The sequence below is a fragment of the Choloepus didactylus genome, chromosome 1, assembly GCF_015220235.1.
Source record: "Choloepus didactylus isolate mChoDid1 chromosome 1, mChoDid1.pri, whole genome shotgun sequence".
In the NCBI taxonomy this organism is placed as follows: Eukaryota; Metazoa; Chordata; class Mammalia; order Pilosa; family Megalonychidae; genus Choloepus; species Choloepus didactylus.
In genome coordinates, this window is record NC_051307.1 from 71,289,612 (window position 1) to 71,316,189 (window position 26,578).

At 38.4% G+C, this 26,578-nt stretch overlaps 1 protein-coding gene across 1 annotated transcript; it reads left to right on the forward strand.

Annotated features, from left to right (window-relative positions):
• The first annotated feature begins 18,726 nt into the window (after positions 1 to 18,726).
• Positions 18,727 to 19,231, forward strand: LOC119534738 (60S ribosomal protein L21-like). Its single transcript, XM_037837356.1, has one exon. The coding sequence runs from the start codon at positions 18,744 to 18,746 to the stop codon at positions 19,224 to 19,226; it is 483 nt and encodes a 160-aa protein (XP_037693284.1). The 5' UTR covers positions 18,727 to 18,743; the 3' UTR covers positions 19,227 to 19,231.
• Positions 19,232 to 26,578: the final 7,347 nt, after the last annotated feature.

Sequence of the window (26,578 nt, forward strand, 5' to 3'; positions counted from 1 at the left end):
CACAACTGTCATGCTTCAGTTACTGAAAACCTGATTATTTGGAAGCCTGGAGAGTTGGAAATGCAGAGACCAACCTTACACTATTGTACTGTGAATAAAATAAAATCATGCCTTTTCAAAGCCTGGAAGGCCCTCTGTAATCAGGCCTCTGTTTGGCTCTCCAACATCTCAAATGATGATTCTCTCCCTTGTTCACTGCAATCTAGGCACAAAGGCCAAGCTCGTTCTCTTTGCACTTGCTGGTCCTTATGCCTGGAACATGGTGCCTTCAGATCACTGTGAAGCTAGTTCGAACTTATCACCCAGAACTCTCTCAGTGAAGCCTTTGCTGACCACCCAGTTTAAAGTAAGCACTCACATGAAATCACTGTTTTAGTTTCTTTGTACTATATTTTGCTAACTGAAATGGTTTTATCTTTATAGTAATAACTATCTCCACTAGAATGGAAATTCCATGGCAGCAGGAAACTTATCTGTTCTGTTTACTGTTATATCCTTAGCTTTTAGAACTGCCTGGCACAAAATAGGCACTCAGTAAATATTTGCTGTATATGGTTGACCTTATCTTAACTTCTTTCTGCCTTGATCACTATTATTTCAGCTATACTAGCCTTCTAGCCTATTTCCCAAACATATCAAACTTGTTCCTGTTTTAGGGCTTCCATAAATGCTGTTCTTTTTGACTATAACAAGCATCCCCTAGATCTTAGAATGGTTGAATTTTCATGACAGTCAGGCTCAGTTCAAATATTGTTTTCCCAAAGAGGCATTCTCTGATAATTCAATCTAAAATAGCTAAATTAATAGTTTAAGTTTTACTTTTAATAGCTCTCATTACTATTTAAAATCTAGTTTATTGTTTGCTTGTTTATCATCCACTGCTTCCACTTACCTATAAGCTCCAGGAAAACAGAGACTGTGTTAGTTAGGGTTCTCTAGGGAAACAGAATCAACAAGAGTTATCTGTAAATAAGATTGATAATAGTGTCTCACGAACTGTGGGTATGCAGGAGTCCAAATTCCATATGGCAGGCAGCAGACTGGCAACTCCAGTGAAGATGTTCGATGAACTCCTCAGACAGCAAACTGGCAACTCTGATGAACATGTTTGATGAACTCCTCAGGCAATGAAATGGCAGCTTTGACAAACTCCTCAGGAAATGCTTCACTGGTCAGCTGAAGAAGAAGGTCCTCTGTCTGTCTCACTTAAAAGTCTTCAACCAATTGGATTAAATCCAGCTAATTGCATTCTCTCATTGTAGAAGACACACACACCCTTCATTAACGTAATCAGTCACGGCTGCAGCCAATTGACTGATGATTAAATAAACCAGCATTTTGGTTTATTAACCAGCCACAAACATCCTTGCATTAACAGTTAGGCTAGTGCTTGCTTGACCAGACACCTGGGTACCATTACCTGGCCAAGTTGACACATGGCCAGTTGTCAACTTGGCAGTTATACACATCACCTTAAACCATACTTGATCACTAAGTAGAGAACAATAACAGACATATATTTTACCTAACAATATTTTGCTGTTCTTCATACAATTGGAAATGCACCAAATCTCTCCAGAATAGGGTCCAAGCCCTTGGGTGACATTAACTCTTAAAATTGATTTCCTTTACCATAAATACTGCAAAATGAACAATACAGCTTATTGCATATGATAAGAGACTAAGACAGAGAAGAAAACAAAGATATTTTCTTTGTGGACAAATAAAAACATACTCATAACAAAGCAAGGAGGAAATATTCATGCCATCATAGTCCTCATTTCTGTGACTGGTCACGTGGCCATAGCTCATATTTATCACTACCTTCTTCCACTACCCATTCCATGTTCCCTTTACCCTCAGCAAGCACTTCAGCTGGCTGTGGTTCTTTGCCTGCTGGGGTGACCCAAACCTTCATTCCTGAAGTTTCCTGGCCATTGATAGTCCTGCCTGGAGTGGGTTGTTGCAGTTTTCCATTGACTTTAATCACAGGGCATGGTGGTAATAAGAGACTCCCTAAGGGATCTCCTGTATTCCAGGAAAACTCTTCTTTACCTCCATTGTGTAGTTGCAGTGCTATTTCCCCATGATGGGATCAATCACCCCAGCCAGTTCAGTAATCCCCTTCCTTGCCTGTTAATTCAGAGGCATAAGAAGCCCAAAGTGGCCAAGAGGCAGTCTTAACTTCCAATTCAATGGAATTATTGTGTTTCCTGATGAAAGTCATCCTCCTTTTGAAACAAAACTTGTAGACTAGCAGAGCTTAAGCTAGCAGGGACAGGAAGCAAAAATTTACCTAGTGGATCACTAGGAGTGATAGTGAGTGGTGCCACTCCTGTTTCTACCCCTTGATTCCTGGACCCTTGAATCCTGGCTATGGGAGAAACAGCACCATAGAGTGGATGCTGATTCAGAGCATACACAGCCTCCTGGAGGACACTGCCCCAGTTCTGCAAGGTATTGCCAACTAGTTGGAACTGTAGTTGAGTCTTCAACAGGTCATTCCACCATTCTATCAACCCAGCTGCCTCTGGCTGATGGGGAGCATGGTAAGACCAGAGAATTCCATGAGCATGTGCTCATTCCCTCTCTTCATTTGCTATGAAGTGGGTTCCTTGGTCAGAAGCAATGCTGTGTGGAATACCATGATGGTGGATAAGGCATTCTGTAAGTCTACAGATGGTAGTTTTGACAGAAGCATTTCATGCAGGGAAGGCAAATCCATACCTAGAGTATGAGTCTATTCCAGTAAGAATGAATCACTGCCCCTTCTATGATTAAAGTGGTCCAATGTAATCAACCTGCCACCAGGTAGCAGGCTGATCACCTTGGGGAATGGTGCTATATCAGGGACTGAGTGTGGGTCTCTGCTGCTGGCAGACTGGACAATCAACAGTGGCTGTGGCCAGGTCAGCCTTGTTGAGTGGAAGTCCATGTTGCTGAGCCCATGCATAAACTGCATCCCTACCACCATGTCTACTTTGTTCATAAGCCCATTGGGCAATGACAGGAGTAGCTTTGGAAAGAGGCTGATTGGTATCCACCAAAAGGGTCATTTTATCCACTTGTTTATTTAAAATCTTCTGCTGAAGTCACCCTCTGGTGAGCAGTTACATGGGACACAAATATCTTCATGATTTTTGCCCACTCAGAGAGATCTAGCTACATACCTCTTTCCCAGACTCCTTTGTCACCAGTCTTCCAATTGTGTTCCTTCCAAGTCCCTGACCATCCAGCCACACAATCAGCAACAGCCCAGGAATCAGTATACAGATGCACCTCTGGCCAGATCTCCTTCCAAGCAAACTGAACACCCAGGTGCACTGCTCAAAGTTCTGCCCACTGGGAGGATTTCCCCTCACCACCGTCTTTCAGGGACATCCCAGAAAGGGGCTGCAGTGCTGTAGCTGTCCACTTTCGGGTGATGCCTGTATATCGTGAAGAATGATCTGTAAACCAGGCCCGAGTTTTTTATTCCTCAGTCATTTAATTGTAAGGAACTTCCCAAGATGCCATAGCTGTGGGCTGGAAAAGAGTGGGGGTCATGGGCATTTGGGCCACTTCCTCATGTAACTTACTTGTGCCCTCAGGACCCGCTCAAGATCTATCTCATATATACCATTTCCATCTTATGATGGAGTGCTGCTGTGCAAGCCCAACTTTATGGCTTGGTGGGTCAGACAACACCCAGCTAATGATAGGTAACTCAGGTCTCATGGTAACTTGGTGGCCCATGGTTAAGCGTTCTGTCTCTACTAAGGCTCAGTAGCAGGCCAACAGCTGTTTCTCAAATGGAGAGTAGTTATCTGCAGAGGATGGTTAAGCTTTACTCCAAAATCCTAAGGACTTGCATTGTGATTCTCCTATAGGAACCTGCCAAAGGCTCTAAACAGCATCTCTATTTGCCACTGACACTACCAGCCCCATTGGATCAGCTGGATCATATGCTCCAAGTGGCAGAGCAGCTTGCACAGCAGCCTAGACCTCATCTTGTCCCAGTCCCCACTCAAAACTAGAAGCTTTTCTGGTCACTCGGTAAATGGGCCAAAGTAGCACACCCAAATGAGGAATATGTTGTCTGCAAAATCCAAAGAGGCCAGCTAAGCATTATGCCTCTTTCTTGGCCATAGGAGGGACCAGATGCAACAGCTTATCCTCTGCCTTAGAAGGGATATCTCGACAGGCCCCACAATACTGGAAACCTAGAAATTTTACTGTGGTGGAAGGCTTGTTGGATTTATCTCCCATCTCTGCCAGACAAATACCTTATCAACAAATCTAGAGTAGTTGCTGCTTCTTACTCACTAGGTCCAATCAACATGATATCATCAATATAATGGACCAGTGTGATGTCTTGTGGGAGGGAGAAATGATCAAGATCCCTGCGGACAATATCATGACATAGGGCTGGAGAGTTGTTATACCCCTGAGGTAGAACAGTGAATTTAAACTGCTGGCCTTGCCAGCTGAATGCAAACTGTTTCTAGTGGTCCTTACTAAAAGCTATTGGGAAAAAAGCATTTGCCAGATTAATAGCTGCACAACAGGTACCAGGAGATGTGTTGATTTGCTCAAGCAATGATACCACATGTGGAACAGCAACTGCAATTGGAGTCACCACCTGGTTAAGCTTATGATGATCCACTGTCATCTCCAAGACTCATCTGTTTTCTGCACTGACCAAATAGGAGAGTTGAAAGGGGATGTGGTGGGAATCACCGCCCCTACATCCTTCAAATCCTTAAGAATGTCATTAATCTCTGCAATTCCTCCAGGAGTCTGGTATTGCTTCTGGTTTCCTATTTCGCTAGGCAGCAGCAGTTCTAACAGCTTCCACTTGGCCTTTCCCACCATAATAGCCCTCACTCCATGAGTCAGGCAACCAATGTGTGGATTCTGCCAGTTGCTGAGTATGTCTATTCCAATTATGCATTCTGGAACTGGGGAAATAACCACAGAATGGGTCCGGTGACCCAATTGACCCACTGTGAGATGAACCTGAGCTAAAACTCCATCAGTCACCTGACCTCCATAAGCCCTAACTCTGATTGGTGGACCAGAGTGACGTTTTGGGTCTCCTGGAATTAATGTTACTTCTGAACCAGTGTCTAATAATCCACCAAATACCTGATCATTTCCTTTTCCCCAATGTTCAGTTACCATGGTAAAAGGCCACAGGTCCCCCTGGGGAAGGCTGGGAGGAACATTAACAGCATGAATTTTTGGCAGTATAGCAGGGTCCTACCCCAAGGATACCCAGCCTTAACCTCATTCAAAGGGCTCTGGATGTGTAAATTGTCTCAAGTCTGGGAACTGATTAAGGGGCCATGACTCTCTGTTTTTTGCAATTCAAGGTAGACTTTTGTTCACTTGCCCTAGAATTCTTCTGCTTATACAGCTCAAACAAGAATTTAGTGGACTGCCCATCAATTTTACTGGTAGGTACTCCATGGTCTAGTAGCCAACACTATAAGTCTCTGTGAGTCAGATTATTTTGACTGTTGCCTTGAGCCTGTTTTCCATTATGGTAGGCACACCCACCTTGTCTTTGATTATTAACTGCTGCCATGTGGCTTCTGCCAACTCAGGATCCAATTATCCCCACTGTGTTTAAGGATTCCAACTCAGTGATGGCCATTCCCACAGTCATATCTGACCTACAGAGAGGGGTGGCTACAGAGCTCTTCAGGGATGATGGAGCTAGTCTCACAAATTTATTCCTCACAGTCCTGGTAAAAGGTGTGTTCTCCGGACATTCCAGGTTGTATGAGCAGCTCTTCCCTGATAATCCACTCTAACATTCCAATCTCTCTAAGCCTTTGAATTCCATCTTCTACATTATACCAGGGCAGTTCTGACATTTTGACCTCAGGTAATTCTGGCAATCTTTTGATCCATATTTCAGCTAACCACCCAAACAGTTAACACCCTTTCTGACCCCTCAAGCTACAACATTGAATGCAGAATCTCTGCTTAGTGGCCCCAGATCAGTAAATTCAGCCTGATCCAACCTTATATTCCTTCCACCATTATCCCACTCCCTTAATATCCATTCCCACACATATTCCCCTGATTTCTGACTGTACAAGTTGGAAAACTCATACAGTTCTTTTGGAGTATATTTCCTTATGGGTCATACTTTGTACCTCAGCCTTTGGGTCCTCTCGGGACTTTAGTCTAGTTATGGGTCTTGAAGCAAAGACTGGTGGTGGGGGTGGGTCATTAAAAGAATTATAAGTATCCTTCACGCCATTTACCTCAGGTCATTCTGTTGCAATTTCATCTCATGAAACAGGATTAATCTCTCCAGACAGAGGAGTGAGGGCTGCTTCCTCAGGGGAGGTGATTACGGGATTAGCAGGTACTGAAGGTTAATCTCTTAGGTGGAGGTTGGATGGCAGGCTCCTTAGGACAGACTGGAGGTGGGGAAGCTGTTTCCTCAGGGCAGACTGGAGGAGGGGGTCTGTTTCCTCAGGACAGACCACTACAGGTATATCTAACAAAGACTCAGCAGAATCCAGGGTTCCAGTGTCCTCACTGCCATTATTATCAATTCATATGTCCCCATCCCAAGTTTCCAGATCCCGTTCTTTTCCAATCAATTCCTTTACTTTAACAGCAGACACCCTGCAAGGCTGAGATTTTAGTTTACATTGTAAATCTGCTACTCACACAATGAGACTCTGGGTCTGGTTTTCAGAAATCCCAAGTCTGCAGCCACAAGAAATAAGATTTTCTTTCAAGGCACACATAGAAACCTTTATATCTGTCATATGGTGCTTAAGTTTTCTTTTATAACTTTATCATCCCTTTTTCCTATAACTTTATTCAGCGTATGTAAGAGCAACCAGCCAACATCATTATACCTCTTAACTGTGCAAAACTCTGTTAAGTTGTCAAAAGCACTGCCACCCAGAGCCTTGCTTTGTGCAAGAATATGATTAGGAGAATCAAACGGTGATATTTTGTGTATCTCCATTGCCAACTCATGCAAATCAAAACACAGTCAGATACCACAACACACCCACTAGGATGGCTATTACCAAAAAGTAGAAAATGACTTGGTGAGGTTGTGGAGAAACTGGAACTGGAGAAATTAGAACCCTTGTACATTGGTGGTGAGAATGTAAAATGGTGCAGTCAATGTGGAAAACAGTTTGGCAGCTCCTCAAAAAGTTAATTCCACTCCTAGGTCTGTATCCAAAAGAAATGACAACAGGGACTCAAACAGATACTTGGACATTGATGTTCACTGCCACATTATTCACAATAGCCCACAGGTGGAAACAACCCAAGTGTCCACCAAAAGATGAGTGAATACACAAAATGTGGTATATACATGCAATGGGATATTACTCAGCCATGAAAAGAAATGATGTGCTGACACATACTACAACATGGATGGAAGCTTGTAGACATCATGTTGAGTGAAATAAGTCAGACACAAAAGGGCAAATATTGTATGATTCCACTTACATGAAATATTTAGAATAAGAAAATTCATCGAGACACAAAGTAGGTTACCAGGGTTTAGGGAGCAGGGGTGAGGGTGAGTTATTGCTTAATAGGTACAGAGTTTGTTTGGGGTAATGAAAAAGTTCTAGTAACAGCTAGTGGTAACCAGTAGAAAAACACTGTGAATGTAATTAATACCACTGAGCTGTACACTTAAAAATGGTTAAAATGGCAAATTTTATGCTGCATAGGTTACCACAATAAATTCCTTTTAAATGAAAAAGAAGGGGAGGAGGAGAATAAAATGGGTGCCAAAGGATATACACATATGTACATTCATACATGCACACATATGTGTACATATGTACACAGATATTTCTATGTGTATATTTGTTTATCTAGATAGAGTGAGATTTATATATAATATTTATATCTATTGTATATGTGTTCCATCAGCTGTCTGTTAAATGGTAGGAACATACAGATACTATGTTTTCATGCGTGTTCTATTCCACAGCCCACAGTAGCAGGTGGACTCTGCTGTGATTCAAACTGTGACTTTTTAAATTGATCAATCCTGACATGCTAACTCAACAGCTGAGCAGCTGTATGTTTAGGTCATCATACCAATAACAAAGATTACATCATTGAGGTCCCTTCCTTTTTTGAAATAAAGGGGGAAAAAAATAAAAAAAAAAAAAAAAAAAAAAAAAAAAAGGAAGGAAAGATGAAAAGATATAGAGGTATTTGTCCATCCATCCTCTCATCCACACATCTATCCATCAAACAATCCATCCAAACTGTCTACAGTTCAGATTCATATTTCCTGATGCCCTTTAGACAACTCTATCAAGATCTTACAGCTTTCTGTCTTTTGGTAAATTGAAATCACCAACAGTCATTTAATTTCCCAAGACAACAAATTCAGAGTCATTCTTGATTCAGCCTTCTCCTTTGTCATTTGTACAAAATTGATCATCAGTTCCTATTGATTCTACTAGAAGTTCTCATTTGTTTTCTGTTTTTAGAAACTCTGGCATAGATCATCTCTTGCATGGAGTACTGCAATAGAATTTCAGCTTTTTTAATTTTACTTCTCAGAGCTTTCCCAGTTCATTTACACACATTGATGCCCATCATATTTTTCTTTCTTCTTTACAAATAAACCTTTCAAATATGCAAGATAATGTAGAATATAATAAAGCTGAGACTCTTAGATAACAGGTGTTAATATTTTGCCATATTCTCTTAAGAAGGTTTTAATTATTAGGAAATAAAATGCTAATGATACAACTGAAATATCTTTGTATCCCTCCCTGTTTTCATTTCCTTTTCACTCTTCCCGAATGAAATCACTGCTCTGAAGTTGGTGTGTATCTTTCCCATCCATTTAAAATATATATATATATATATATATATATATATATATATATATATATATATATATATATGGTATGTATATCTCTAAAACCAATCTTTTGTGAAGTTCTGTGTATTTTTAATTAAAACAACATGGTGTAACACAATACATATTCTTCTGTATTTTGCTTTCTTCATTCAATATTACTCCACATTAGTTCAACATTTTTTCATTGAATATTACCAAATATATCTATGTTGATACAATTAATTTGAAATGCTCTGTAAGACTCCATCTTACCTGTAATTTATTTTGGGTATTTTAATGTAGTTTATTATTTGCCATTGCCTCTTCCCAATTTATTGTTTTGTTATTATGATTATTCTTAAGTCAATTCTTGTTCATACTTACTTATGAATATCTTCACCAATTTCTTTGCTTATTTTTTCTTGTATCCCACTCCTTGCTTTTGCATCAGACTTCTTGTTACTCAACTATGTTTGTAAAGTAGCAAAGTCAGTCTTTGAAAGTATATTTCTTTCAACCTCTATCTTGATTGAGTTCATAGCTATGAGTGGAATTCTAAGCAGAGTCATTTCTACTTAACCATGGGATTTTATTCCATCATTCTCGGGAAACAAATTTTACTTTAAGTGTAACTATTACTTTTATAGGCATTCTATAATTTTTATCTCAGTTATTTTTAGTATTTCCTTGTTACTGATATTCTATCTTTTCTTAAATTCAAGAAAATCTTGGCTTTTATTGTGTTTAATATTGCTTTTCCTTTTTGCTCTCTATTATGGAATTGTATTAGACATATTTTAGACATGTTGATTCCATCCTATAAAATTTAAAACTTCTTTTTATGTCATCCATAACTTTATGTCTCTGAGCTATGTTTTATATGATTTTTTTTAAGACCACTTTCTCCTGGTTTATTTTTCTCAGTGAAACTTATCATATTCTAGCATTCTATAAAGTGAACTTACTTTGTTATTACTTAAAATTTCATGGCCTATGTATTTCATTTCTTAATCTTAAATTTGGGCCTGCCTTAAATTTGCCTACTCTTCTTTTGCATAGTTTAGTACTTTCATTGTGGTTTCTATTCTTTTTTTTTTTTTTAACTTAACCATTTAACATGGGTACTTCATATTACCTTTTAGATTTTAATATTATTATTTCTGGTTCTTGGGTACTAGATCCCCACTTTGCTGCATCTATTAAGTCTCCCTCATGATGATTAGTTTCCTCATATTTGATGCGTATGAACTCATTCTTAGTAAGATTCTTTATACTCTGGGGAATCTGAAGTGCTGTGATTTTGGCGAGGGTCTCTTCAGAGTGGTTTATTTCCTCTGTGGCTTTAGGGGTTTCAATGATGTGGTAGGCAGAATTCTAGATGGACTGATGCCCCTTGTCCCCTGGTGTTGCTCCCATGATTATGGCATCCATGGCTGTGATGGCTAGTTTTATACGTCAATTTGACTAGGCAATAGTTCTCAGTTATTCAGCCAAACAATAATCTATATGTTGCTGGTAAGGGAATCTAAATGTTGCTGTAACATCAGATGACTTTAAGTAAGGGAGATTATCCTAGATAATCTGGGTGGGCCTGATTCAATCAGTTGAAAGGCCTTAAGAGCAGAGCTGAGACTTCCCAGAAGAAAAGAAATTCCACGCATGCACTGCAGTTTCAGCTTGTGCCCAAGAGTTCCATCTTGCCCTTCCTGATGCCCTGTTCTATGGAATTTGGATTTTCCCAGCCAACCCTCACAAATGTATAAGCCAATTCCCTGTAATAAATCCCTTAATAAATGCTTCCTGCTCTGTTTCTCTGGACAAAACCTGAATGCTACAATGGACAAAACAGTTTTGCAGATGTGATTAAAGTTGGAAATGGAACAGATACCACATACCTACAACTATAAGAAACTTGGTTCTGCAAGACCCTGAATGAACCTGAAAACAGGTTCTTCCTGAGAGCCTCCAGATAACAGCCGAGTCCAGTCCACACAGAGATTGCAGCAGGGCTTTTCAAGTCTTCTGTCTACAGGACTGTGAGCTAATCATTGGGTACTGTTATAAGCCATTAAGTTTGTGTTAATTTGTTACATGGCAAGTTTTTAAAAGAAACAATATAAATGGTTTGGTCCAGTTTTCGTGTTAATTTCTTAGTTTGGTATTCCATAACTGTGTATGGTGTAATTTGAATCTCACCTGCCCAGGCTTACATTTAAATTTCCGGTATGTAACTATTTTCACCTCTGGAAGACATTATTCTTTCTTCCAGTTTCTTAAGCTCATGCATGGAATTTGACTAGCTCTACTTTCACAGAACTGGCAGCTCCTAGCTTTATGCAGGGCCTCCATTCCAAGTCCACCTTCATGCAGGCCCAATACCACATTGCCTGCTGCTGTTTAAGCACTAAATTCTAATATGGCCTTTATGACCTGTGCCCAAATGAAAACTCTGAAAGATCACGATTTAATCAGCTTGAGACAATGACTTTAACTTTGAGTTCCTTGTAGCTTCTGACACCTGAATATTTCTTAATCAATCTTGAGCTTGGAACTATTGTAACTGGAATTGAGGACTATAAAAGAGGTATCCTTCAGCATTAGCTCAATCCACATATTTACATGTCAGAACTTCTGAATTAATTCTAAAGACTGTTTAACCATGTTCTGAGCTTAAATACTTAAGAATGCCCATTACTTACAAAATAAAATGTTGACTGGCCATCATCATGTGATGGAGGAAGGGTACAAGCCAAGGAAAGTCAAGGACCACCAGCAGCCAGCCCAGAATGTTATAGACTTTAGGGAGAGAGTGTCACCTTGCTGTTGCCTCAATTTTGTACTTGTCTGGTATTGAAACCACAAGTCAGTAAATTCCCATTGTTCAAGCCAACTCACTATGTGATATTTGTCACAGCAACCTGGGAAACTAAGACACAAAGGACTGCTAGAGTGATATGAAACAAATGTAACCACTTCACTCCTCTGACTAAAAACTCTTTTGACTCTACATCACTTATATTTTAAAGTTTAAGATGGCACTTTAACTCTGGGACTGGACTTACCTTCCTGCTATAAACATTTAGAAAACTGGACAAAATACAGGAGGAAGAATTTGGGGAGACTAGTCAAACAGATGGCACAGTACCCAAAGAAGCAAAAAAAAAAAAACAATATGAGCCTACAATCATACCAGCTTTCTAACTTACTAGAGCTTGATTCTCTTCTGGAACCCTATTAAGAAGAGCTGCTTTAGATCCAGTATTGAAAGCTTAAAAACAAACCTCAAAAACTTTCAGCAATGTAAAACACATAATATCCATCACCAACCATTAACTACCTGATTTACAAAGAAGGAAGCTGTGACCCATAAATAGGAGAAAGATCAATCAATAGAAACAGGTAAACAAATGACAGAGAAAATGAAATTAGCAAACAAGGACAATACAGTATCTATTATGAATGTTATAAATACACTCAAGGATTTAAAAGAAACCTGAGTATAATGAGAAAAATGGAAGGTATAAAATGAAGTGGAACTTCTAGAGATTAAAAATACAATATGTGAAATTAAAATTCAATGGATGGACTTAATAGCAGGTAAGACACTGAAGAAAAGAAGGTTATTGAACTTAAATACATTAATACATAGAGCATTGAAACTGAAGCTCAGAGAGGAAAAAAAGACTAAAAACAAATTTGAGGAGTCTCAGTGACCTTTGGAACCATATTGCGCAGTCTACCTAATGTATACTTGGAGTCCCTGGAGAAGAGAAAGAAGAATAAAAATTATTTAAAGTCCAAGACAAAAATAAATAAATAAAGTGTGGGCCTTTTAAGCATATCATACTAGGTCCCTCCTAATCCAGTTTCATTAATCCCATATACAGTGTCTCTTTGGAAAATACCTTACTTCTTGTCCCCTAAACAGGCTATGTTCAATGAATGGGTTTATTCTGCCTCAAATGTCTTTCACTATTTGCCTGCCTGGTGAAGACATATTCACTCTTTAAGACTGTGTTCCAATAGCATTTTAAAAATAATTTCCTGATAATTATGAGTAGAAATAATTTTTCTCTAATCTCAGTTCCTATAGAAGATTGAACAGACCCCAATTATACCAAAATTATATGGAGCTATCTGTTTAGAGTTTGTTGCTAATATCCACCCTCCCTCTCTCAACTCTAAGAAAAAATCTATGGCCGTTTCAGGAGCAGGATTCATGCCTTATTCAACTTTGCAAGTGTTTATTAAGTGAAAATTTCCTCATTAAAATTAATCTGATCACAAATTTTTATGTTTTTGTGTGTGCACATGCATTTGCATGTGTGTGTGCATGCTGCATATTTATGAATACATGTACTAAGAGACATGGGATAATTCCTTATCAGTTTGAAGTCCAAATGCTACTTGTCACAGAAACTTGAACTAGATGACCTTAAAAAGCTTATTCACTCTAGGAATTTGTGATTTTTTACTTCTGGAAAAACACAATGGAAACTTTCATATGAGAACATGGTCTTTATAACTTTATAAGGTACAAAGACTTCAATTTTCTTAAATTTTATTTTCTCTCAAATGTTTTCTTCTCTATCTTATTTATTGTAAGATAAATGACATATCTCCCAAACTATTCCAGATCAGCCAAATGCAGATAGAAACTTCTGGTAAATATGGAGTGAATATAAACATGACATACAATTAAACATTTTATTATTAAATGATAATTCTATTTAATGTTACTGTGTAAGTCAACATCATTTAACTTAAATGTATTCTATAGAAATACATATCTAAGAATAAGCACGTTTTGAAGAAAATTAAGTTTATTATATCTTACACCTCATTTAAAATTTTTAAAAATAAGTTTTTAAAATCTCTTCTATACAATAATTTTAAAGGTTTGTCTGAAGCTTGTTTAGATTTTGGGGATCTGGAAAGAATAGAAAGGAAATAGTAAGGAAGAAGTGGTTTGTTTATCTCATAGGAAAAAAACAAATGAAAAGTATAATTTGCTATCTCAAAACTTCCACTTTCCATAATTATAAAGGAAAACCAGGATGAAGTGGTAGAATGAGAATTCAGTTCCACACTTACTTAATTGAATTCCGTAGGGCCAGATATTTTGGAATTTGCACTTTTTCAATTTAACAGAAGTAATAGAAGGCACAATTTGTATGTTACATAATACCCTGGGGCAGTGACATGTAATCAAACACATTGGAATAAAATGTATGAATATCCACACTAAGTGGGTAGGTAGAGAATATGAATAGCTTCATATGAGTTCAGGTGTGGTTTCACTGGGAAATAAATTCAAGTTAAGTCAGATTTTACTACTAAGGTGGTTTGGAGCTATGTACCCCAGAATAAAACATGTTTCTTAAACTTAATCCATTCCTGTGGGTATGAACCCATTATAAGTAGGGCATTTTTATGAGGTTACTTCAGTTAAGGTGTGGTCCAATTCAATCAGAATGGGTCTTAATCCTATTACTGGAGTCCTTTATAAGCAGAATGAAATTCAAACAAAGAGACAAAAAGTCACAGGAAGAAAGAAGCTGAAGGTCAATGGAACCCAGAAGAGAAGAGAGAGGCCATCATGGGTATTGTCATGTGACAGAGGAACAGAGGACCAAGGATCACTGGCAGCCAGCCCAAGAACACCAATCTTCTGGAAGAAATCATTGCTCTGATTTGGACTTTTTCCTAGCCTCAAACCCGTGAGCTACTAAACTCTCATTGTTTAAGCCAACTCACCACATGGCATTTACTTGTGCATTCCAGGAAACGAAAACAAATTTTAGTATCAAGAGTGTGGGGTGCTGCTATTGCAAATACCAAAAAAAAAAAAAATGTGGAAATGGCTTTGGGATTGGGTAATGCATAGAGGCTGGAACACTTGCCTAGATTGCTTTGAAGAGATCGTTGGTAGAAATATGGATGCTAAAGATACTTCCAATGAGGCCTTCAAAGGAAATGATCAGTGTGTTATTGGAAACTGGAGGAAAAGGTGATCCTTGTCTTAAAGTGACAGAGAAAAACTTGGCAACATTTAGTTCTGATGTCAGATGTAAGGCAAAAATTGGAAATGATGAACTTGAATATTTAGCTGAGGAGATTTGCAAGCTAAGTGTGTAAGGTGCCGGCTGATTTCTACTTGCAGCTTATAGTAAAATCAAGAAGAAAGGGATACGCTGAAAACTGTACTTTTGGGCACAAAGAAACCAGAGATTGATGGTTTGGAAAATGCTGAGCCTATGCAGATAGAGTGCTCTGAGACTAAGGTCAGAAGCAACATTATTAGGGTCCTCCCTGAACTTCCAGGAAGTGAATCCCCAGAGAACAGAGATCCATGTGAGGTTTAATTGGACGTGGATATAGTCAGCCACTTCAGTGGAAGTCAGGATTGGAAATTCAGTTATGCAGGAAGGATCTGTGGAAAGGTCCATTTTCTGATGGTTTGGCCCCCTATAAACTACATGCAAAGCTGACAAGTATTTTTTGTGAAATTTGTATGATTGGAACCACTGCCAGCCTGGACTGAAAGGGACAGAGAAAGGAAAAATTTAAGGAAGAATGACTTCAAGGGAAGAACCAAGGAAGCCAAGGTCTGGACAAAAGATATCTCCTCTGGCCAAAAGAGCAGGCCCGCTCAGATTTATGGAAGGGGCAGTCCCGCCCCTGAGCTTGGAGGGGGCAGGTCATCTGCCCACGTGCTTGGAAGGGACAGGCCTTCCATCCCATTATTCAGGAAGACTGCTGCCACCCCTATGCTCAGAGATGGTGGGTCTTTTGTGCCAGGGTTTGAGGAGTGCCTGGCTGCCACCCTGGTCCTTAGAGAGCATTTTCAGAGAGCCTAGCCACTATCACATGATGCTCAGAGAGGGTGGGGCCTTCATCGTGGTTTTCAGGGAGAGTGTGGCCACTGCACAAGCACTTGGAAGGGGTGGGGCTGCTCTGGAGGACAAACCATTGATCCATGAATAACTCTCAGACTTGAAATCTAATGGAGTCTCTACTGCTGGGCTTTGGAGTTGTTTGGGACTGTAGCCCCTGCTTTCCTTCCAATTTCTCCCTTCTGGAATGGGAAGGTCTATCCTATGCCCGATGTTCTCTTGTATATGGGAAGCAGATAACTTTTTCTCTAGGTTTCACAGATCCACACACAGAGATGAATTATGCCCTAGGACAGGCCACACCAGTAACTAATTTTGATGAGTCTTTGTACTTAACATCAGTATTGAAATGACTTAAGGCTTTTGAGATGTTGAGATGGAATGAATTTACTATGAACATAGAAAGAACATGTCTTTTGGAGGTCTTTTTGTGGTTTAGAGCTATGTATCCCAGAAAAACATATTCTTAAACTTAATCCATTCCTATAGATGTGAGCCCATTGTAAGCAGGACCTGTGGATGTGGTTACTTCAGTTAAGATGTGACCCAATTCAATCAGGATGAGTCTTAATTCTATTACTGAAGTCCTTTATAAGCAAAATGAAATTCAGACATTGGAGAAAATGCCACAGAGGGAGAAGCCAGAAGCTAAGAGTCAATAGACCCAGAAGAGAATGCAAAGGCCGGGAAAGGCCGCCATGTGCTGGCCCCAGCATGCTAGTCTTTGGGAAGCAAGCCTTGCTTGGATGATGCCTGATGATGCCTTGATATGGACTTTTTCCTTGTTTTGAAACTGTGAGCCAATAAACTGTCATTGTTTAAGCCAACCCCATTGCACGTTATTTGCTTGAGCAGCCAAGAAAATGAAAACAACCACCAAATAAATTAAACTCTAAGAGTTTGGAGCGCTCAGATTTTGGAATTGTGGCTAAGATATTGTGGGCCAGTATAAACATTCAGTGAAATGTGTTTTCAGGGAATTTTTTTTTTTTTTTAAAAGAGATGAGATCCTGAAAATTGGAATTAAAAGTTAATATTCTTTCATAAACATCATGGAAACCTTGACAACAGGGCTTTCCAGATAATTATAGATTTGTTAAAAGACCTTGACTGGGCATACTGCTTTCCTCCAGGGTTACCACTTTGTGTTTTAAACCTGTCTGTTTTAATTGTGAATTCCACCTGAGCAGGAACATGTCTTATCATTGTTAGCACTGAATGACTATTGTGATGTTAAAAGGTAACTAAACCCTTAGATTGTTTGGCCTTGTGTTGCCTCAAAGATCTTCTGCCTTCTGTTTTCCTTGTGGGTAACAGCAATGTTTGTTAGTAATTGGACTCTGGCATTCTAAAGAGCGCCCTGCTCCTGCGGATGCCACCATAGCTAAGGGGAATATGATGTGCAGCTTAAGTAAAACAACATCATTTACTTCTTTAGTCACTCTGCAAAGGCAATTAAATCAGAACAGCAGCTGAATGTAATTCTAGAATAATTCTGAATGGGGAGCATGTATGTATGTATGTGTGCATGTGCATGTGTGTGGCATTTTAAAGCAGATGTAAATAAGTAATCTTTTCATTTATTTTAATTCTTTCACAGAAGCAGGTATTAGGAGAATCAGAAAAGAACAGGTGAGGGATTTGTAAATGAGCATAATTGTCATCAATCTCTGCTTTTCATTCCTGTCACCTTTAGTTCCAGGATGCATTGTCATGACTTAAGTGATCCTCCACTCAAGCTCCGTGTTTAAGGTATTTGCAATGACAAAGGGCATAAATCTACCACATCTTGATGTTGCTACTAACATTTGTCACAATTCAAGTAAACATTTACCTTTTGCGCTCAGTGGTTTTCTTGACAACTTCTGGCCTTTGTTTTGACTTTGCTTTCTGTTCTCCTGAGGCTGTTTTCCCTAATCTAACTAAGCCAACTGAGAAATCAAGGACCGGGCATGGTTAAGTAAACAGAATAGAAAACATTTCTATTAAAACGGCTTTTGAAATGCACCCGCTCCTCTAATTTTACTTTAGTAGTTTCTCCTACCACCTGTGTTTTCAGTTAAGGAAAGGTGAGTAGTCTTCCTCACAGGTGACAGATCGATGAAATTATGGACAGGAACAGCAATGGGCTACGGTAGTAGTTAATTATGCTCTGGCACATATCTTTCATTAAGGTGCTGTTTCTTTCACCAGAGCCCTCAATAAGGCATTTCCCAAAGTGCTCCTTTGGAGTCTGTGCCGAGAGAAGTAGCCTAGCAGGCAGCTCCGGGAGGGATATCGTGCAGCAGCCTGTGAGGCGGCATTAATGAGGCTGAGTAATGCAACCTGACAAGGCCTGATCAATGGGACTCTCCGGGGAGGGGGGGGGGGAGCCTGACAAATGTAGGCTCCAAGACACGCATAGTTTTCTAAACAATGTGAGCCTTTATTTATCGGTCGATTGGTTGTGAAAAAGATCTAGCCTAGAAGGAGGATTGAGATTTAATGAAGAAATTGTCCCCAGTGACAGGCACAATATGATGGGTTTATTGGTACACATGGTTTTCATCCTGCAATATCAGAAAAATCGTGGGCTAGAAAGCATGACCAAAGACATGCCTACTGGTAAACTGGAGTCACGAGAGGGTGCCGCTGGACTTGACATCCCTGTGGTCACCAAGTATGTCTAGCTATGCCCAAGGTGGGAACTGATACTGTGCAATAGCTTTGACTTCTAAACTATGCTCCATCACCGCAGTCTTGACTATGATGTTTTGTATTTTCAGTTCAGAAGAGTCTTCTGGTTGTTTTGTAATGGTCCATGTCTGACCAAAGTAAGTTTTTAAAGACAGTTTGGAAAGGGTACTTTTTGCTTGGTTTTTCCTACAATGGAAACTAGAACTTGACTCTAATAGTTAAAATGGCTTTTAGCCCTGGTATGTTTAGTTACAGTAAGAAGGGGTCTTTAAATTAAGATATTGTGGCACCTTTCAGCCGGAACCGCCATCTTGCGGTAATTTGCCAAAATGACGAACACAAAGGGAAAGAGGAGAGGCAACCGCTATATGTTTTCTAGGCCTTATAGAAAACATGGAGTTGTTCCTTTGGCCACGTATATGCGAGTCTACAAGAAAGGTGATATTGTAGACATCAAGGGAATGGGCACTGTTCAAAAAGGAATGCCTCACAAATGTTACCATGGCAAAACCGGAAGAGTCTACAATGTTACCCAGCATGCTGTTGGTATCGTTGTAAACAAACAAGTGAAGGGCAAGATTCTTGCCAAGAGAATAAATGTACGTATTGAGCATATTAAACACTCTAAGAGCCGAGATAGCTTCTTAAAGCGTGTGAAGGAAAATGATCAGAAAAAAAAGGAAGCCAAAGTGAAAGGTACCTGGGTTCAACTGAAGCACCAGCCTGCTCCACCCAGAGAAGCACACTTTGTGAGAACCAATGGAAAAGAGCCTGAGCTACTGGAGCCCATTCCCTATGAATTCATGGCATAAAAGGTATAAAAAAGAAATGAAAGACTTGTGGATCATAAAAAAAAAAAAAAAAAAAAAGATATTGTGGCAATGATAAAATTTTGCTGTGGGAGATGGAGAAATATTCATACAGAATGAAGTGTAGAGCTTCTACAGAGGATTTTGATCTACATCTACAGTTCCTTTGTTCTAAAAAACTGACAATAACACTTAACCAGCATGCATAAGGAAAAAGTTCTCGTCCCAAAATTTTCTTGTCCCACATCACTTATGTTTGATGTCAGTTTCTTCTTTATAGGCATTTGCTATTAAGCTTTTTGTACTATTGCAGTTTTTTCAAGCGATAAGGTTCGTTACCCTCCAGTATGCTCTGCAAAACGTTGGCCCTGGTTCTGTGATGTTAGCAATTTCTATTAACCTGCGTGCTCCATTCATGTCTGCTGATGGCTTTATTCTCTTTGTAGTATCAACATTATATTATTATTATTTTTTGGAATGACCGAGAAAGAGGTGTTTGCAAAGTCTCTATCTGCTTGGAGAATAGAAAGAAATAGATGTCCAGTTATCAGGTGACATAAAGGTCATATTTTCTATACAATACTAACAAGTATATCCACCTATTTTAAGTGCTTACCTCCTTTCCCTGTAGCCATAAGTAGGATTGGCACAACTGCGAATAGTTTTTAAATTCAGTACACTATCTTCAAGTCAGTCCCATGCTTGGCATGACATGATCTGCTAATCGATGTACAGCTGTCTCTCCAAAACAATTCCTTAATTCATTTGAAAATTAACCAATCCTTTGTCTCCATTTTGAAGTTCCATTTTGTTTCCATTTTGAGGCCCCATTATTATCTGGAAGATACTGGAAGAACTTAAAATATGAGGATGATTATAATTATAACATTCTTTGTAAAGTTCAAATTCTACAAATTATTTCCTTAATGTCAGAGAATTCATCTCTTGTAATAACTAAAGGAAAAGAGAGGATTTCAATCTATAAATAGAGCAAAGAGGTGAGTTGTAGAAAAAAGTGAATTGTATATAGATCTGAGTTTAGGTATCTTGAATTATATGAAAAACCAAATTAAGTTCTTTCCTCTTGACTTCTAAACAAGTATTTCATTGGTTTAAATTCTCCTAATGACAATCAAATCTCTGAATCTTAAAAAAAGCGTGAAATTGGAGTTTAGAAATCATTCTGCCATTTCAGCTACTCTCTTCAAGTCTTTCTGGTAGTTTAGAGGGTTTGGCAGTTCTTCTGGGCTTGTCAAATGAATGCTTTCTCTGGGCATTTAGCCCAGTTAGTCTCATTTTATTTACTTCAGCAGAGCATCCCAGATATAATAAAGTTATTTTGAGAACTTGGCAATAAATAAAATTTTTTAAAAGTGGCTGTGATTCTTTCTAAATCAAAAGCTTTCTTTTCACATGTCATTGGCAGAAGAAACAAACCAGGCCAATTTCAAAGAGGAATGGTAATAGCAGTATAGAAATTATATATAGATACATATATCTATATGCATCTATCTATATGTGTTTATATATACACATATATGTATACCTGTGTGTATATACAGATACACATATACACACATATATATACACACACACACATACATATATGAAGGGCCAAATAAAGGTAAAGGGAAAATAATTTCTAAATGGAAGATACCCAAACTCAAAAGAATTTGCTTTTCTTTCTGATAATGGTTCTCATAAACTTTGATAGTGTGTGTATCTCAAACTACCTCTGAAAAACCGTATGACTTTTTGTTAATTTCCCTGAGTTTTACTGTATGCTGCTCTGATGGCCAAATAGAATTCTTCAAAGTTGGAGACTTGAGGCAAAGAATAAGATTTGTGTAGATGGACATATAATCACCAATTTTATAATCCAATATATGCAGACTCTGGCATTAAAACACACAAACACATACAAACACAAATCTATGGAAACTTGTCCTTTTCAAATTTAAAAACTTTCCCTTGTTCCAAAATGATTAATTGTGACAGGTATCTATGTTAATATGCATTGTAGAGGAAATATTTGGGGATGAAAAATTGTTTGAAACTCTGGTAAATTTCTAGATTTTGACACAATTGAGCTCTTCTGAAAGACTCTAGTCACTATGTTTCTGGACCTGAACGAAGAAGCAAAATTCAGTAAACATAGGAGCACTATGGACTTTGTATTTAAACTTGATATCATAGAAAATAGTTGATTTCCATTTTTTTCTGAAATATTTAGTTCAGAGACATGCTGTTTTACAAAAATAATCTAAAGTTAAGATGTAGGTATTTTAGGGTGACTTGTTAGTCTTGAGGAATAAATAGAGAGTTAGAAAATTGCATGTTTACATGCATATGCAAACACACAGAGTCATTTCAATATACTATTTGTTTACTATGACTAACTTTTAAGGCAAGTGATCCTAAAAGATTTCTGTCTTAATATTTTGGGCATCTAAGATGAATTATTTTATAGTCAGAGATATTTTAAGGTTGTGAAACTTCATAAACTATCATCGTTGTATATATACTGTGTATACCACATAACTGTACCACACATTCCCAGCATCTCAGCAAAGAAAACAAAAGAAATTTCCATTTCAATCACATATTTTGCCAGTGTGAACTTGTACAAATAGAAGGTGAGGCAATAAGTAATGGCTAACACAATATACTTTGCTGAAAGATTGAGAAGATACAAAATGATGTGTCAAAAGAAGCAACATTTACCTCTAGACAATTTCAAAGGTTTTTACTTAAAAACATCATCATTGCTTTTGCAAGGAGGAAAGGTATGTTGTTTTGGAGGCTTTCCCCTTCTTTCATGGTAATTTTTTCTTCAGCACCAACTCAGCTCCTATGACAGCAGCACAGTGCTCATTGTGTACTGCAAGTCATCAAGAGAAGGTTAAGAGAGTAGAAGCCTGTTCCCTGAAGCAATTTGTTTCAGCAATGCTGCTACAGCATAGTTCAGAATTATCTTTAATACGAATGAGAAGCTGGAACCACTTGAATAGGCAGATGGAGTTTCCCCCCTTCCCCCATGCCCGGACCATATACTTGTCTGCTTCTTTTTTCAGAGTACATTAATCATCCTGGTTGCTATTTTGTTTAACCTTGCTCTGCCATTCTTTCCAATTGCTCTGCTTAGTTTATCCATTCCAGGTTAGATAATTGGCTTTGCTTAGCCCTCCTTTTCACACGTTTCCATCCCATTCCACATGTAATTCAAATCCCATTAGCTCCCACTTCATTTAAACCAACATAGGGCTCCTGGGAGTAGTGGGGCTGTTGGAAGCAGGTGCAACTGGCCAGATGGCTGACTTACCAAGAGGGCAGAGTGGAGCAGCTAGCTCCCCCACCAAACTGCATGTCAGGCTGAGACAGCTAAAAGGGTTAGCATAGGGCTAAACTTTGACTTAATTGCTACAGTTCTTCTGTCATTGGTTCTCCCTCGGAATCAAAATTTATATTCCTTTCAGGCTTAAAGCCAACTCTAAGAGAGAATAAAGTTGCTTATAAAACATCAGGCAACTGCTACTCTAACGTGTGCTATGAAGATATGACTTGTTTCTGTTTCGAAAGAGGAAGTAAGACCAGTTCTGGAGATCATTTGGGTGCTAACTTTCTTCTGTAATCAGCTACTTTCATGCCATATTTGCCACTGCTCCAAAACTGTCTCACTGTTTTAAATTTGGAGGACACCCATTCTGAGCCTTGCATCACTTACTGGTCTACTTTTTATTTTATTGAATTAAGTTTGCAAAACAAAACCGCTTGGACCTTGCCCTGCAAATTCATGATATCCAGTGTCAGCTAAGCTCTGGTCTTAGTTTTCCAGTTATTTATCCAGAATACTCCTCATGGTAACTGTTAAAAATTAAATCAAACCCTACCCACTTCACTTTTACAAAGCTAACTGGACTTCCATTTCCTTTTTACCCATTGGCCACATATTCCTCTATATCTAAATTTCTTCTACATGACCCTAATGATATGTATATTTAAGGGATATCATTTGTTTTATAATCTCCAATTCCAGTTCTTATTTTCCCTTCAATTCCTCACTATGGAGATTGTATTTTCCTTCTTGGGTTTTTGAAACAACATATTTTTGGTTTCCATTTATTTCTCTGGCCACATTCTTTTCTGTCTCCTTTTCACTTTTAGTGCATTCTATACATCTGGGTATTACTCATGGCTCTCTTCCATCCTCTGAAGTTATCTCAATTTGATTTTCCATTGTGGACTGGTCTATGCTGTAGCCCGCGGTGACTTTGTAGTGATGATGCTCTATCTCTGTCTCCAGTCCCATATGCTTATCCCAGTCACAATGTCCTATTTTAGCTGATTTTAGGATTGGCACTACAATTTTCTTAGTTCTGTGAGCTCAGATTATTCTTTTTCTCCCATCTGTTCCATATTATCTTCTTAGCCCTTTTTTTCCACCAAAGTTTTCTTTTTTTCTCTACTGTTTTAGTTTCATTGCTACATTCTGGTCGAAATTTCACTTACACACCCTAGAGCTATTGCAACGGATTTTTACCTAAAAATAATTGATACTAAAGAAAACAGAAGCTAAATATTATTTAATATTTACTGTGTGGTTGGTATTCTTCTAGTTGATTCAATGCCCTTTGTCATTCAGCCTTCATGAGTATGACTTCAAGTATCATTATTCCCATTTTACAGGGAACATTGAGACCAGAGAGGTTATCCAGCCTTCCCAATATATTGTAGAACTAATAGAACACGGGACTTGAACCCAGGATTCCTGAGACTAGAAAACCTCCTACGTTTTACTATGTGTACTTTCCTTCCATCTGTCCTTTCATCAAATAATGTGCTTTTAGATCAGTAGAGGAACTTCCTGGGCCTAAGAGCTCCCTCCTTCCCACAAAGACTCTTTATTTAACAAACTAGGATTACTATCAATTCATACACACCTATCTCACCTGATTCCTGGTCCTCTTCTTAGTCTTCCTAGTCTTCTGGAATTTTGATATCAGATATGACCCCTACCCTCCTGGATTCCGGGTCTATCCTTAGAAGTAATTGGTCATAAAGGAGAGAACTAGATCAATATTTAGAGGGAACACAAGTACAAGAGGTGTGTTTTTCCCCCAAATAATGGATGCTTGTTTGAGGGCATAAGGCTGAAAAAAAGTTGTATTTTTTATCTTGATTCAACAGTTTTTGTGTTAACTGCCCCCCACCCCATACTTGTTTCCCCCACTCTTATATTAATCTTCATCACCAATGTCATTATGTCATTCTGTTTTTAAAATGGTCACCTGCCTTTTGCTTCTTGAAGGATAAATTTATCCCTGGCCTGTCAATCAAGGCAATCTGCAAACTATATAACTTTACTTCTATTGTATCTCCAGCATGCATTCTCCACTTGAACCAGAACATTCTTGTCACTGCCCTATAAACTTGTCTTTGTTCATGCTGTCCCCACAGCCTGCTAACACTATCTCCGGATGTTGAAATTCTACCCATTTTCCAAGAGACAGATCGTGACTTTTATATTTCTCATCTCACAACCAGAAATTAGCACTTTCACTTCTGAACTCTCACTGACCTTTGTATTTCTTTTATGACCTTTATCACTTGCTGCTTTGAATTTTAGTTTTCTCTTTATGCACTTTTCTTATCTTTCTAAGTAGACTTAAATCCTGGTTTAAGGCATCAGTCTCACAATACTTCTTTGTATTTTTGCACAGCTAGCGATAGAGTACTAATAGATGTTCAATAAATATTTATTGTTAATATTTACAAAATAAATAATATCATTACTCTCTGGGCTCATATGGGCTTTGATGAAAATTCAAAACCTGCCATCAAGATGATGGTAATAGCTACCAATTAAGGTATTCTAGAGACAAAACTGGCATTTTGTATGCTACTGTGCTGGTTGGAAACTCTCATATACCCCAGAAAAGGCCAGATTCTTTTGATCCATTCCTGTGGATGTGGACCTATTGTAGGTGGGACCTTTTGATTAGGTTGTTTTGACTAAGATGTGACCCATCCAATTCAAGGTGGGTCTTAATCCTTTACTGGAATCATTTATGAGAATATAAAGGACAGAAAAAAGCCAGAGAGCTCAGAGAGAGAAATAGCCAGAGAGCTTGGAGAGAAAAGCCCCAGGAGAAGCAAGCAAGGACCCAAAGAAACTGAAAGAATCAGAACCTGAAAGCAACAAAACCCGGGAGAGGATTAGCAGACACCGGCCATGTGCCTTCCCATGTGACAGAGGAACCCCAGATGCCAGCAACCTTTCCTCATGATGCCTTAATTGGGACATTTTTCATGGCTTTAGAACTGTAAAATTGTAAGCAAATGAACCCCCTTTGTAAAATCCAACCCATTTCTGGTATATTGCATTCCGGAAGCTTTAGCAAACTGAAACAGTTACCTAATTTTTTCCTTCAAACAACTGGATGTGGTTGGTGTTGTGACTCATTTTATGCATAAAGAAACTATGGTTCTAGGAAATTAAGCATTTGCTTGGAGAGAAGTAATTGTAAAGACCCAGATAGTAAGTGTCAGAGTTGGTGGTAAAATCCAGGGGTGCTTGACCCCAAAGTCACATTCTGCTAACTTTTTTACATCTATAACTATTTATTCCATGAATCACTGAAATGTCTCTCAGGTTAATCTTTTCTTCTCTGTTTCCACTACCACTTCTTAATTCTATACCCTCTTCAATCTCTATATTGCTTTCTAGAATACACTCTTAACCGATTTGTTTCCTCCAGACTTCTCTCCACTACGTACAACTTCCTACACTGTTTCCAGATTAATTTTCCTTAAATTTTCCCTTTTCATCATATTGTTTACTTAGTCAAAATAGCTATAAAACTTAAGTTTCAATTCTCTCATCTCTAAAATGGGAATAATAATACAATCTATCTAATGCAGTTGGGAGTTGGAGATGAATACTTGAAAAGCATAGCTCTGTTCACAGAGTAGGCATTTAACCAATTTTAGATCTTACTGTCTTTTACATCATATTGTAAAAGTCAGAATGACCACACCTAACCTTCTCATTTTATGGAGAAGGGATATGAGCTACAGACAAGACATTTGCCTAAAATCAATAGGCAAAGTAAGATTAAACCCTTACCTATTAGACTCAATACTAATACATTTTTTTCCATACTAATATTACTCAACTCACCTTACCTATCTACTGTCTTTCCACTATCTGTTATCAGATATCTCTTGCTTCAACAAGGTCAGTTTTCTCATCATCCGTTAAAAAAAATGTGCTCATTTGTTCAATTTAATTGTTGCTGTTTCCATTTTGAAAAGCCTTCCAAATCCTATCTAAATCCTAATTAATCAGACTCTGA